Below are 15,401 nucleotides of genomic sequence, written 5' to 3'. Positions count from 1 at the left end.
TTGCTCATATTAACAAATGCATCTATTTCTGCATTCTTTTATTAGCAGTGTGTAATTGAATGACTACCTTCTATGCTTCTTAAGCCACAGTTTCTCCATATAGTTCAGGCTTTCTTCTTTGAATTCAATTTTAACAGGTTTTCTCAAAATTGTGAGATGGGTCTGTACCTCACAAACTCCCATGGATTCTATAAGTATAAATAGAACTGTAATATATATCATTAAAATATGTTAACAATATGCTTTCCTTTTTTAAACTATAAAATTCATTTTAATTAATAGTACATCAATAGTCTATGCTTGGTTTAGATGTTTGCTTATTCATGAAATTTAAAAAGGTTAATCTCATATTATTCATATTCTGTTGAGAGAGTTATCTGGAACTTGTGGCCCATATGAAAAGTGAGTTTACAATCTAATTTGGATTGATTGGATTTGTCTGAAAAAAAATTCATACTCTCTCTCTCTCTTAGGGCTAAATCATCATAGCCTGGGCGAAAACAGGCTTTAAACTGAAGATTTATTCAGAGTTGGGTAGCTGACATCAGCGGACTTCTTCTTCTGCTCCTTAATTGGTAGCAAACAAATTGGAAGTTAAAAGGATATATGTAAAGATTCCACTGACAAGCAGTAAAGAAGAACTGTACTGTTAAGTTTTTCTCGTGCCTAATAAAAGACAAGGAACTAACTGTTTAAGACAACGATATATCCTTCAAGATATGTGCATTATCTGTACTATGTAAGCTTGCTAATTAATTCTGATGGTCATGTACTTGGAGGTATGAGACTTCAAAAACAGATTTACATAGGATAACTGAGTGTCCAGATTGATATGTAAGACCCCAAACTTGCACACACTTATGTCTTACTTTTATGCATTGAAAGCAACTGGGCTGCTCAGATGCATAAAGTTAAGCTCATACACATTTGCAGGATCAAAACCCATAGATTTCCAAATAAAAACCCCAAATCATAGGAAAAGGTATTAGTAAAAGTGCAAGATTATTCTAAATGTATCAAGTAGCAAGCCATTTATACTTCAGAAAAAGAGAAGACAGCAAACTGTCATCCATATACTAGTGGAGATACAGAATATCCTGCACAAATCCAAGGAGACAAGATTTTGTTTCATGGTTCATGATTAAGAGACCACATCTCTTCATAGGGAAGGAGTCAACCTGATACTCAGAGATTGATGCGGATACTCAGCTATGAGAGAAAAAGAAAATGCACTAAGATGTAATGTACATAATCCTGAGGCATGTGCATTGCTCACCTCAATAAACAGGCAGTAATCTTTAGACTTTGAATTTACAGTATAGAAATCTCAGGTGAAAGCAAGAGACCCAAGACCGGAGAGGTATATGACGGAAATGCTTTGAACTCTTAGCAAGTACCTTTGATCTGAATATCTGAAAAATCTGTGGCAGCTAAATCTTATTAAATTATTTTTACAGATTTCACTGAAGAACAGCGGTTAAATGACTTGCCCAGGGTCACAGAATCAGAAATAGAACTCTGGTCCCCTGCACCACCAGTAAACAACACTGTCTGTATACTATTCCACTATTCTAAATAATAGAGAGAATACTTCAAGGAAAATATATTCACTTCCTAGAGAATATTATCTTCACCAACAGTGTCTTAGAAACAATTCCAAATACGTACGTCCCTGTTTGCAATGTACATAAAAAGGCTATAATATTCCAACAATATAATGCAGCCTACCTGAGCAAACTGAAGTTATAGACACAGATTAACCAGCATTCAGAGTGCTTCAATGTACAAACAAAGGCACTAATATTCATTTGGTGTGTCTCACATAGTGTATACTTGAGGAACACCATATAATCATCACAATAATAGTATGAAAAAAAAAAACCACACAGTAACATTTGAAAAATATTCCAGAAAGTACAGACTTGCTAGCAGTATGTAAATGAGCTGTTTACTCATTTATGTACTGTTCTGTGCAGCACTCCATTCTGGTCTTCATTTGGTTCTAGGGAGCCCAGCATCAGTTTCCCTTCGTGCCAGAGGTCCTCAGTAAGTCCAGCAAGGCCTTTGTCACATACCAATGCTCCTTCTTAAGGACTAGTTTATCAATGTACAATCTGCTCAAATACAGCCTCTTTCATCCCAGACTACCAAAAGGTACATCTCCTCCCTTCCTTTCCTCCTCCTACTCCAGCTTCAAATAAAGTCTGTTTCTGAGGTCTTTCACTTGGCACATGCCCCTCCTTTGTGAGGTTTGTCTAACACAGCTACTTTCTTATTCTCTCTCCTGTCAGAGTGCTCTGGATTACTCAGGCTTGTTTTCTTAAAACCTGTGCTCTCTGGATTCTGGGCCACACCTCCAGAAGGCTTCCCCAATTACTTCCCTCAGCAACCCTTTCAGCAGCTCAGCCCCAGCTTGAACAGTTCCTCCCTGCCTTTTTGTCCGCTCTTCCCGGTCTTATAGAGCCTAGGGACTTTCCACTTCAATCAATCAGCAGCAGTTAATCAGCCAGAGGCCTCCTCTTTCAGTTAATTGGGCATCAAGGAATCAGTCACATTTTCACCCTCTGACACACATTTTATCAATCTATTTGACATATTGTTAAATCAGTGCAATGGGTGGAAAGGAAAAGATTTACTATCTAAGAAAGAGGCATACAGTTTGTGTCATGAACTATGTCACCTTCCAGTAGCACGGTAATCAGCTGGAAACTTAGAAATGGTCATTTTAATAAAAAAAATTATGAATTCATACATTACTAGTTGATACTGTAAAGGCTGATATATGTTCATCAGTACATAAGCCTTGAGAATATGCACTATTGATCAAAATGGGTTCAGTTTTCTTTTTAAAAATGTATTTAGCAGAAGCTAATTCCTACCTGGTTGAGCCTCATCAGAGTTCTGTTCCTTTGTGTATTCATGACTTCCATTTCTCCATTGAGTTAAAGCTTCTTGAAAGGACTCTGCAGATTCTTCCTCATCAAAAGTACCATACAGTAATAACCCACCATTCTGATTCTCAAAAACTGCCCCTGTTGGTACTGTGGAAACTTCCTGAATCAATTTCAGGAAAGTGATCAATCAAATATGTCCTAATGGCAACTGTCTTCCCCACCACACACACAAATACCTGATGACAAAGGATTAATGGTTTCACATCTTAACTGCTGAAGGGATTCAGTTCTTTGATGTGGTCCCCTTTCTTATGCACTACATTTGGGTTAAACTGTGATCAAGATAATTCAAGGCTATTTTCAGAAATCGCTCCTTTTAGCCAGATTGAATTGAGATGCCCCATCAACAGAGCTCTAAGCCAGACTACTAAACAAATGCATGAAGGGATGCAGACTTACAGCCATAGAGTTTAAGGCCAGAAGGGACCACCAGATCATCCAGCCTGACTCAGTGTATATCACAGGCCACACGCATACTAAATTCAACTAGGAATGAAAGCAATTTCTAAATTATCACTACTATTAAGTAGTACTATTAACGCTATTCATATATTAGTGATAAGTATAAAATAGTTTATTATTAAAAGAAAATAGTTAATTCTAATGCTACAGATGTAATCTGCCAAAAGTCCAATAGAATCAGGGCTTGTTTAATTACAAGCAAAGCAGTAGCAATCTGAGGTCCTGCATCTCAGACAGACCACATGCACAGACATGGATCAGAGGGGTGGATCAAATGGATAGCCTGATCTGACTTTTGGCAATTTGTGGCACCAGAAATCACAGGACCAATACACTTTAAGGAATTATGAGTGTAAAAATTGAATTTTCTGTTGTTTTACAGGAACACACACAGCTCACAGAAATTCCTCAGCCTACCTCAGCATTGCCTGTTGACATTAGCAGAGATGAAGAAATGTCTGACATGAACTGATTCTTGCTATTTGCTTTCTTCTGTTCATGATTCTCTTTGGATTCATCAGGATTAAAGTATTTCATGAATTGATGGGTAGCTTCTAATTTTCCAACTGATACATGGGTTTTTGCCTACAAACAATACAGATCACCAGATTAATTCAAAATAAACACACACACTTTCCACTAAACAATGCTCAAATTACAGAGGCAAAAACAAAGAAACAGAGCAGAATACAGAATGATGGTGGACTGAACACACCTTATCTTCAACAATCTGAATCAAACCGAATATTCACATCAGACAGGAATGTAAGAGACTACCAGATTATTTAATGAATATGGGAGATAATCTACAAGTGCATGTCATTTGTTAAAAGAACTTTATAATCAACATGCTATAAAATTTGTAATTAAGGAAGATCAATCAGATATTGGTTAGATTTTGTCTTCTTTAAAACTGCAGCTGGAGAGACCCGTAAGAAATTAAGCTGATTTGAGTAGCTCAAAGAAATTCCAAACAAAGGCTGGAAGTAGCAGGTCAAAGGCTGGAAATAGTTCTTAGATGACAACACCAATTTTTAATCACATTGTTGTTTGCATTGTTGTTGTAGCTGTGTTGGTCCCAGAATATTAGAGATACCAGGTGGGTGAAATATTATCTTTTATTGAACCAACTTCTGTTGATGAAAGACTTAAGCTTTCTCCAACAGAAGCTGGTCCAATAAAAGATATTACCTCACCCACCTGATCTCTCTAATTCCATTGCCACTTTCTTTTATTCCTCTGCAACTTATGTTAGTATAAAGCAAACTGCTCCATAAATTTCATCTTATGAGGTTCTAATTGCCCATACTTGAATAATTACCTCAATGAGAAAAGGTAAAACCAAAGAGAATAGAAAAAAGAATGCAAATCTCCTCTCTCCATTTGTCCTGTGGAAATATTTTGTTTCAGAGCCACATTTAGGATCTAGAAAATACAGTGGACATAAAGTGCTAAGTAGAAATACGTATGACGCCACAAAGGTCCCTGTGTTTCCCTCCTATGTAAAAATATGCATAGAAGAAAAAGCTAATAAGAATACTCCTTGGGTCTCAGAACAAGCAAGAATGCACACAGGAAGAGTGGCCAGAAAAAGCTGAAGAACACAGAGATCCATTGTAAACCTAGGCCCAATCACTTTGGCTCTGTGACTTCATCCACTCCAGGGAACTCCCTCTAGCCCCATCTACCTATGACAATACAGTTGATCTAGTATCCTTGCTGTCACTGGCTTGCACCTCCCATACCATATTCTACGACCTTCCAACAAGTATGCAAGAAGAGTTAATGTTGCTTCAAGCTACATTCGCTTTTTGCCATTTTGACTGCATATATTCTACTCAGATTCTTATCCCATAATTCTCAGCATGATATGGTGGGGGATACATTTTCCCAGGGGAAATATACTACTTTGTTGTGTCCCCTAGTTCTGATTCCCCACAACTACTGGCAACAATCCATGTCGGCAAAAGATCGCTAAAATACTTGGAGACCAGAAGCCACATATTTAGAGAGAAGCAGGAGACCTTCTCTACATAATTGCATTTCCTCTTGGCAGGGTTCCTTAAGGCATTTTATGCTCATTTGCTTCCCTCCAGAGGTAAAGTATAAGGCCAAAGAAAATGAGTTTGGTGCTCTCTAGTCACTTTCTATTTGATTTTTGACCATAGCATTCAGGTGAAACTCAGCAAGACTAGTTTTAGAGTAACAGTCATGTTAGTCTGTATTCGCAAAAAGAAAAGGAGTACTTGTGGCACCTTAGAGACTAACCAATTTATTTGAGCATAAGCTTTCGTGAGCTACAGCTCACTTCATCGGATGCATACTGTGGAAAGTGTAGAAGATCTTTTTATATACACAATATTCCCTGCTCAAGAGATAGTAGCATGTGGAAGCAAGTGAAGCAACTGACTGTATTGTTTGTGGCTCTAAATGGGGTGAGGGGGTGAGAGAACCTGGATTTGTGCAGGAAATGGCCCAACTTTATTATCATGCACATTGTGTAAAGAGTTGTCACTTTGGATGGGCTATCACCAGCAGGAGAGTGAATTTGTGTGGGGGGGTGGAGGGTGAGAAAACCTGGATTTGTGCTGGAAATGGCCCACCTGATGATCACTTTAGATAAGCTATTACCAGCTGGACAATGGGGTGGGAGGAGGTATTTTTTCATATTCTCTGTGTATATATAAAGTCTGCTGCAGTTTCCACGGCATACATCTGATGAAGTGAGCTGTAGCTCACGAAAGCTCATGCTCAAATAAATTGGTTAGTCTCTAAGGTGCCACAAGTACTCCTTTTCTTTTTGCGAATACAGACTAACACGGCTGTTACTCTGAAACCTGTAAATGGTACTATAACACATTTATATATGTCTATCACAAATATTTGTAAAACTGCCACCTAGAGTTCTATCTATACATTTTACACAGCATTACTCTCTTGATTTGGCATTTTGCTCATTTGTTTTGGAATTAATTCTATTTAACTGATTTCAAAGAGAATACTCGGATAAACGTACTGGACTGTTTCCTATATTATTATAGTTCCTAGCAAGTGATTTTAGATGCTCTCTGAGTTTCCTCTGCCTTGCTAACTAAACAAGATAAGATTATGGTGAAACATTCCAATTAGGGGGTAGGATTTTGAAAAATACTGAAGTGATTTCAGAGTACAAGTCCCACCAACTTTCAGTGGAACTTGTGCTTTCAAAAATCCGATCCATGATCCTTTCTAAACTTTGTATATGTAACTGGCTGTTTCCACACCAATTTGTTGAATTTTGAATTAATAAGAATTGTATCTTAAATGCATAAAATGATCTGGAAAATAATAAAAACGGGTTATATTCACAGGTTTTACTGTCACAATCTCAACCTATAGAATCTACTGCAAACTGTCATCATACTAAGAAGATAAAAAACCACCTCCAATCATCTATTTAAAAAGAAAACAATTAAAAATGAGCATTTTTATTATGATACTTGTTTTTATACTAACTTCAGGGCAGATCTGCAGGTGGTATAAATTAATTACTTCAGTGAGGCTCTGACAATTTACAACAGCTGACGATCTGTCCCTTCCTTTCAAAAGAAAATTTTGACACTGCCACCGATTTTTAAAATCAGGGTTCAAGTATTATTCAGAATGTGTCTATATGAATATTTCCTTCCCACCCCCTCACAAAGACTGTTTCACTGGGCTTTCTAAATGTATTTTTAAAACATGAAGATCAATAACACTTAAAGAAAAGGAGTATGATGGCAGGCTGTCAATCTTTTGGACTAATAGAAACTCAATTATTTTGGCACAAATGTCAGAAAGTTATTTTAATGTGAAAGCATTCCAGATAACAATGTCATAAAGATGATAGCAGCAGATCCAACCTACTTCCATTCCTCAAATGTAATGTATCTTGATTGCCAAGGACTTTCCTGAACCCCATTAAGGCCTAGGACTGTAGAAGCAGCAACTAAGGCCACAGTTAGATTTTCAATTTTCTCCTTTATCACATTAAAAATAAACATATTCCTGCCATCTCATACATGCTGAACAGTTGAGACTGGATGTACAGCTACTTACTTGTTTTCCGAAGCCTTAGAGGCACACTAAATAGATGCTCTAGCACATATCAATACATTCAGTGTTAGGCTTTGTAGATTAGCTAACACTTTCCCAGAATTTAGCAAACATCGTTTTATGTCATTAGCTTAATTCTCACTGCCTTGCATTTCCCATTTTGTGCTGTACTTTTCCTTTGCCTACACAGCTGACACGAAGATTCTTTCTTCCTCGCCCTCTTGCAATACATCTGTTCGCATGCTTTGCTAGATGTTTGCCAGAGTATATACTAAAAGGCAAAGTTACTATCTATAACTGTTTAGGTATTTGCTTCCAGAGATCAATCATTATGGGGATTTGGAGTCCTAGTACCAGGAGCTCTGAGCTGTCTAGAAGGGCAGTCCCTGTTGAGGCCACATAAGTGTTTCTTACTTTGACTGTTCAGATCCCATACAATTCTTCCCCAAGGAGTTCAGTCACAAATTTAATTAATGCATTATTTTTTTAATGAGCACCATCAGCATGGAAGCATGTTCTCTGGAATAGTGGTCAAAGCATCAAGGGGCATATGAATCTTTAGCGCATCTGGCACAAATATCTTGCAACGCCAGCTACATCAGTGCCATGCAAACACCTGTTCTCACTTTCAGGTGACACTGTAAACAAGAAGTGGGAAGTATTATCTCCTGCAAATGTAAAGAAACTTGTTTGTCTGAGTGATTGGTGGAACAAGAAGTAGGACTAAGTAGGCGCTAAAGTTTTATGTTGTTTTATTTTTGAATGTGGTTATTTTTTGTACTTAATTCAACATTTGTAAGTTCACCTTTCATAATAAAGAGATTGCACTACAGTACTTGTAAAAGTGAACTGAAAAATAGTATTTTATTTTTACAATGTAAATACTTATAATAAAAAATAAATATAAAGTGAGCACTGTACACTTTGTATTCTGTAGCTCACGAAAGCTCAATAAATTGGTTAGTCTCTAAGGTGCCACAAGTACTCCTTTTCTTTTTGCAAATACAGACTAACACGGCTGTTACTCTGAAACCTGTGCTGTAACTGAAATCAATATATTTGAAAAATGTGGAAAACATCCAAAATATTTATATCAATAGTATTCTATTAATGTTTAACAGCGCAATTAATCATGATTTTTTTTTAAATGGCTTGACAGCCCTAGTTTCTGCTATATAAAGGGAAAAGAAAATATGATGGCATATACCCTGTTCAGGAAAGAGGGCTCTGACCTGCTGCCTCCAGGTCGCCAGCTGCTAGCCCTCTGGCAGCTGTGTACAGGGGGAGATGTGACCTTAAGAGCTTCCCAGTTTCAGCTGGCTTAACCAATTCAGTGTACCCCAACTCACTATGGTTATAATCTGTATATTAAAAGTGTCATGTAAGGTATCATTGGAAAACTAATAAAACTAACTGATATTAACATTCTTGCATGATGTACGTATGTGGCGTATACAAGAAGTTATTAAGAGGAAGTTACGTACCTTGTGCAGTAACAACAGTTCTTCGAGATGTGTCCCTATGAGTGCTCCACTGTAGGTGCACTTGCGTCATTGCGCTGCTGTTCAGAGAACTTTGATAGGCGTGTCCATTCGGCCTGCACACATGCTGTCCCCTACTCATGCCCTGCCATGAGGCTAACCAGCATGTGCGGGCGAACCCCCACTCAGTTCCTTCTCTACCACAGAGTCCTTGACAAGAACTCCGAAGTAGAGGGGAGGAGGGTGGGATATGGAGCACTCATAGGGACACACATCTCAAAGAACCATTGTTACTGCAAAAGGTGAATAACTTTCTCTTGTTCTTTGAGTAACATCCCTCTGGATGCTCCACTGTAGGCAACTCCGAGCAGTATCCCCATTGCAGGGCCAGAGCTTCAGAGTCAAGTCTTTGGATGACAATACCGTAAAGCCAAAGATAGCATCGGAGGCAGAGTCCCCGGTAATCACATAATGTTCTGCAAAGGTATACTCAGATGCCCAGGTTTCAGCCCTGAAAATTTTCAGGATAAGGACGTTCTTGAGGAAGGCAACAGAGGAGGAAAACGACCTCATGGAGTGCATGCTGTGAACCTGATAGCAGTGTTTGATACAGTTCAAGACCCATTTGGAGAGTCTCTGAGCCAATATTGCTGCACCTTTAGACGTTTTCATAATGGATAAGAAAAGCTTAGATTTCCTAAAGCCTTCATCCTGTCCACGTAAAGGGCCAAACGTCTCCTAATGTCTAGTGTGTGCAGTATAGCCTCACTGTGATAACAGGGTAAAAGGCCAGGAGGTGAATCAGTTGGTTTATGTGAACAGACTAAGCCACCTTGAGGATGATCTTCGGGTGCAGTTCGAGTAACCTTGTCCGGAAAGCATACTGTATGACAGGGTGTGCCATTAATGCCACTACCTCCCCAATTCTCTTCACTGAGGTGATCACCACTAGGAATGCTGTCTTCATGGACAGGGTTGTGAGTGAACAGATGGCCATAGGTTCAAAGGGTGGCCTAGTCAGGTTTTTTAGTACTAAGTTTAGGTCCCATGACTGGGGGGGTTGGGGTGGGGGGAAAGACATCTGGATTGGAGAAAAAGGTTTACTACATCCTTGAGGAATCACTGTGTAGTGGGGAGTGAGAGCACTGAATCTCTATTTGTTGAGGGAAGACTGCTATGGCGAGCAGGTGAATTTTGAGTGAATTAAGGGATAATCCTGATTTCTTGAGATCCAATATATACTCTAGGGCAGCGTTTCCCAAACTTGGGATGCCGCTTGTGCAGGGAAAGCCCCTGGTGGGCCAGGCCGGTTTGTTTACCTGCCGCGTCTGCAGGTTCGGCCGATCGCGGCTCCCAGTGGCTGCCGTTTGCTGTGCCCAGCCAATGGGGGCTGCGGGAAGCTTTAGTGCTTCTGCACAAAGGAAAGGCTATCTGGCATGACCATGACAATTTGTGTAGTAAATGAATGCTATGTTATCTGTAAAGATCCTTGTGTGTACACCTCTGATCAATGGAAGGAAACGAGCACATGTTCCTCACCGCTCTGAATTTGAGGAAGTCGATATGAACATGCCTTTATGGGTAATCATTTGCCTTGTTGGTGAGGTTGTTGAGATGTGCTCCCCATCCTAAGAGGGATGCATTGGCGATAAGGAGTAGTGACGGAGAGGGCTGTGCAAACGGGATCCCCACGTACAGTGGGTACTTCTACCAGTTCAAGGATTGTTTGACCTTGGTGGGTAACAATAGGGGGGTTTTTTAGACTGTCTCTGTTCGACCTGTACACTGAGCTGAACCACAACTGGAGACACCTCATGTGTAATCTGGCCTGAGCTATCACAAACGTGCCCACAGCCATATGCCCCAGAAGTTGAAGGTAGCATTTGGCTAATATTTGAGGGCTGGTCTGCACTGTCTCTGTGGACAGATTGAGGAATCTATGTTGTGGGAGGAGCATTCTCACTCAAAGAGAGTTGAGACCAGCTCCTGTGAACTCTAATCTTTGTACTGGGGTTAATGTCGATTTTTGGACATTGATTTGTAGGCCCAGGCTTCTGAATAAGTCCACAGTCACATGGGTAACCTGTAGGGCTTTGAAGGAATGAGCCCTGAGGAGGCAGACGTCCAAATAGGGGTAGATCATGATCCCCTGGGAACAAAGGTGAGATGCCATTACTGAGAGGACCTTGGAGAATACTCTGGGTGCCAATGATAGCCTGAAGGGGAGTACTCTGTATTGGTAGTGGTACTGTCCTAAGATAAATCTGAGGAACTGTCTGTGGGCAAGTAATATGGAAATATAGAAATAAGCATCCTGAAGCTCGAGGGCCGAAAATCAGTCTCCCTGTTCCACAGCTGGAATAATCAATGCTAGAGTGACCATCTTGAATTTTTGAGCCTTGACAAACTTGTTGAGTGCTCCGAGGTCCACTATGGGTCTCCAACCCCCCTTTTCTTGATATGGGGAAGTAGCGAGAGTAAAAACTTTTCCTTCATACTTGCTGAGGTACTGGTTTTATGGCTTCTACACAGAGGAGGCGATCTATCTGTTGTCACAATAAACTCTCATGAGAAGCGTCCCTGGAGAGGGATGCGAAGGGTGTTGTGGAGGAAGGGTGGGTGGGCAGGGAGGTGAAATGAATGGGATACCCATTACAGATGATTTCTAGCACTCATTTGTCAAATGTTATCCCATTCCCAGGTGCAGTGGAACAGAACAAGGCATTATCCAAAGGGATGCAAAAGGTTGGTCAGCATCAGGTAGCTCTGAAGTGAGTGATCTGTTGGCACCCCATCTAATCCATCAGAATTGATATTTTGAAGTGGATGGTTGGAAAGACGAAGGTTGAGGGTCCAACGGTTTGTGCTTTGCGAATCTGGACTCTCTTTTGTAGTTCATAAAAGCGTTGAGATTGATATGTGATTTAAGAGAGGGATAAGAACTGCATTTACTCTTCTGTCCAGATGCATAAATCCCCAATGACTGAAGCATAGCCCTGGAATCTTAGAGTTTGTGGAGGGATGATCTTTGAGTTTTGTTTTCCGCAAACAATTTGGTGTCTTTGAAGGGAAGGTCCTCCACAGTTTCTGTAGTTCCTTGGGGAAGCCAGATAAATGTAGCGAAGAGGCTCCTTGCATCACTACTGCTGTGGAGATGGATCGGTATCAGTCATGTTGAGCACTGACTGGAGTGCCATCTTGGTCACCAGTTGTCCTTCATAGATAATGGCCCTGAACTGATCTCTGTAAGATTCTAGAAACTGATAAATAAATTGAATTTGGAATAATCAAAGTAGTCGTATTTTGCTGTTAGCGCTTGATAATTCGCTCTGCGGAATTGTAGATTGGCACGAAGGATGCAGGGGCCTGCCATAAAAGTTTGGCTGGATCCAAGAGAGCCTCATTGATGGGGAGGGCTACTCTCAATGAAGAAAAGGAGTGTAAAATGTCTATCAGTTTATGCTGTGATTCTTTTACCTCCTCTAGAGGTAATTGCAGAGTGTCTGCCACCCCCTTAGCTAAGTCTTGAAAGAGACAGCAGAAGGGGCATCACTGCCTCATCTGGTGAAGGGGACAAAATGTTGGTCAGAAGTGTGACCTCTTCATCGAGGTCCACCTCCTGTTTCTCCCTCATCTCTTCGGGAGGTTCAGTGGTTCTAGATCAGTGGTTCCCAAACTTGGTTCGCGGCTTGTTTGGAGTAAGCCCCTGGTGGGCCACAAGATGCTTTGTTTTCCTGGAGCATCTGCAGGTACGGCCACTCACAACTCCCAGTGGCCATGGTTTGCCATTCCCAGCCAATGGGAGCTGCGGGAAGCGGTGGCCCAGCTCACACTGCTTCCCGCAACTCCCATTCGCCGGGAACAGTGAACCACCACCACTGGGAGCTGCAAGCAGCCATACCTGCAGACACTCAGGTAAACAAAGTGTCTCTGGGCCCACCAAGGGCTAACCCTGAACAAGCTGCGAACCAAGTTTGGGAACCACTGCTCTAGACGCAGAGGCTAATGGAAGGCACTTCATTAATTTGTAATGGGCCACGCTAGATGCCCAGTAGGCATAATGTCTATATGCCTCTCACGGGTCCCATTGGGATGGCAGGAAGGGTCCCAGTGGCTGGCACCATAGTTGTCCATATCAGGGTGGTTGAGGGCCCGATGGACTGTACAGCTGTGAAGGCCCAGACTGGTAATGGGCACTATAGGATGCATGAAAGGAGCGATGGGAAACAACCTCCTCCTACTCGCTATCAGACTCTCCACTGGACAATGGTGGTGCATAGCATAGTGCTGGTGGTGACTCCCAAGTTCGGGGTAGACTCAGTACCGAGCAGCGGAGACTCAGGTACATTAGATATTGTAAAGTCTTTGAAGCATCTGAACTTCTGTGTTGCTGGGGAGGTCAGTACCAGCGATGGCTGCTGGTGCGGAGACGACAGTACTGACCAGGTCAGCAATGTATGCCAGGCTAAACGCGCCAGCGTTGTTTGGCATACCATTGATGGTACTGAGGCATTGCCCATACAGAGGATTCTTCCCCTAAGCATGGTCTCGGTCTTTATCTCTGCCAGTCAATACCATAGCTTCAGTGCCTGTGCCCATCAGATTTTTAGGCATGTCAATGCATCCTGCTGAGACAGTACCGTCTGAGATCTGGGTACCATGTTTGGCCAGCTCCAGTGCCATTGGTACAGACGATACCGAACATGCCAGGGATCTTTTCCAGCTGGTTTGGGCTCATTCTGGGGATTCACAGCTCTCTTTTTTTGAAGCCTTATGTGAGTGTCTCATGGTTTTAGTTCACCACCTTTGGATTTGGAGGGCTCCTGTGAAGACTCCCATTTGGGTAAATCTTGGCATGGGTCTGAAGGAGGTTGGAGAGCTGCCTCCATTAGAAGGCGTTTAAATCTGAGCTCCCTGTCTTTTCAAAATTGCGGCTTCAGTTGCTGACAAAAACCACACTTCTGGGGTTTTCCCCGAGGCAACGGACACTATAAGAATGTCCGTCCATGAGAGGGAAGGCCTCTTTACATGAAAGGCATCTCTTAAACCCCAGTGAACTAGGCATACCCTGGAGAAAGAGAAAGAAGAAGATAAAGTTTTGGGGTTTTTAAAAACAAAAACAAATATAAAAAGATTAGTAACTATTTAATTTTGAACAACAGAGTTAACGATCCGATGAACGGACTGCTAATACCTCCATCTTTAGCCAGGAGTGGTTGAGAAGAAACTGAGGGTGGGGCTGAATGCACACACTGGTTAGCTTCATGGCAGAGCATGAAGAAGGGACAGTGTATGTGCAGGCCAAACAAATACTGCTATCCAAAGTTCTCTAATCAGCTGCACAGGGACGCAAAAGCACCTATAGTGGATCACTATTCGAAGAAGAAGGAGTGTTACAATTATATTCTTAAAATGTGTTTAAGCACAGTCTTCCTTAGAAAAAGGAATGTATACTTGATTCTCTGACCAGCTCTGTCTTCAGGCAAAGACAATGAAGGTCCATATTTACATACCAGGTAAACAAAAATATCAAGCTAACAAGTGGGGGAGAAGGTAGCATGGCTTCTATGCCCCAGCAGGATAGAAAAACTAAGTCTGGGTTTTACTTTTCAAAGAATACATTGCAAAGGTTTACTGGTCTATACAGACAGGTGGACTGAAGGTCAAGAGATAAGCAATTGAACCAACTGATTACACACAATATTACTATATTATCAAAGTGTACGGAGCTAATGAGACACTGGTGATTAATACCATTGTGAAATGTATGTATTAATACAATATGAGGAAATATGGATACTGAATGATATTATACTTTAAAGTCTATGGCCAAACATGGAGAAACAGGTTTCCTCAGAGATAAGAGAAAAGTTAGCTATCTACCAATTAAATTAAGCAAGTTGCAACCAGAAACAATGGAAGCCAAATTTACATAGAAATCAGCAAGGAAGTGGGGAGTCCACAGGAAGGGAAGAACAGCATGAAGTCATCCTGCTTCTTGAAACAAAGTCACTGAAGTTTGGAAGATATAAGCAAAGGCAGAAACCATATTTGGGATCCATCACCAGGCAGACAAGGGAACAGAGCTCTTGCAAGCTGAGAAAGATGTGTCCTTCAACCAAGGGTGGGGGAGGGAGTCTCTGTCTCTGGGAAATGAATATAGGTAAGAAAAAACATCTTGAACAAACCCTGTACCTTGCTAGATTAAGTTTTAGATTTTTAGATGTGTGTTTTCACTTCTGTTTGCTAGTAACCCTTTCTAACTTTATTTCTTTTATGTGGCACCACTTAACCTAAATCCTAACGTTAATAATTTGGTTTATTTTTACTATGAGAAAACTCAGTGCTGTGTTTAAGCAGAATTGTGCATTTATCCCAGTTAAGTTAATAAGCTGTGACGTGCTTGTGTGTCTTTAGAGGAACAAACAAA

General features: G+C 40.9%; 1 protein-coding gene across 4 annotated transcripts in view; it reads right to left on the bottom strand.

Annotated features, from left to right (window-relative positions):
* ZBBX (zinc finger B-box domain containing) overlaps positions 1–15,401 on the bottom strand; it is a 48,478-nt gene that overhangs the window by 17,367 nt on the left and 15,710 nt on the right. For 3 of the 4 annotated variants that reach the window (XM_073359477.1, XM_073359479.1, XM_073359478.1), the window contains 3 exons: positions 3,834–4,001; positions 2,880–3,054; positions 68–206 (listed from right to left, as the gene is read on the bottom strand). In XM_073359477.1, the coding sequence (XP_073215578.1) occupies positions 68–206; positions 2,880–3,054; positions 3,834–4,001 (482 nt within the window). The remainder of the gene's footprint in view (positions 1–67; positions 207–2,879; positions 3,055–3,833; positions 4,002–15,401) is intronic. The other variant, XM_073359480.1, reaches the window with a different exon arrangement.

Source organism: Lepidochelys kempii, chromosome 9 (genome assembly GCF_965140265.1).
Source record: "Lepidochelys kempii isolate rLepKem1 chromosome 9, rLepKem1.hap2, whole genome shotgun sequence".
Classification (NCBI taxonomy): domain Eukaryota; kingdom Metazoa; phylum Chordata; order Testudines; family Cheloniidae; genus Lepidochelys; species Lepidochelys kempii.
Note: the sequence above shows the minus strand (reverse complement) of the source record. Positions and strands in the feature narration are given on the sequence as shown.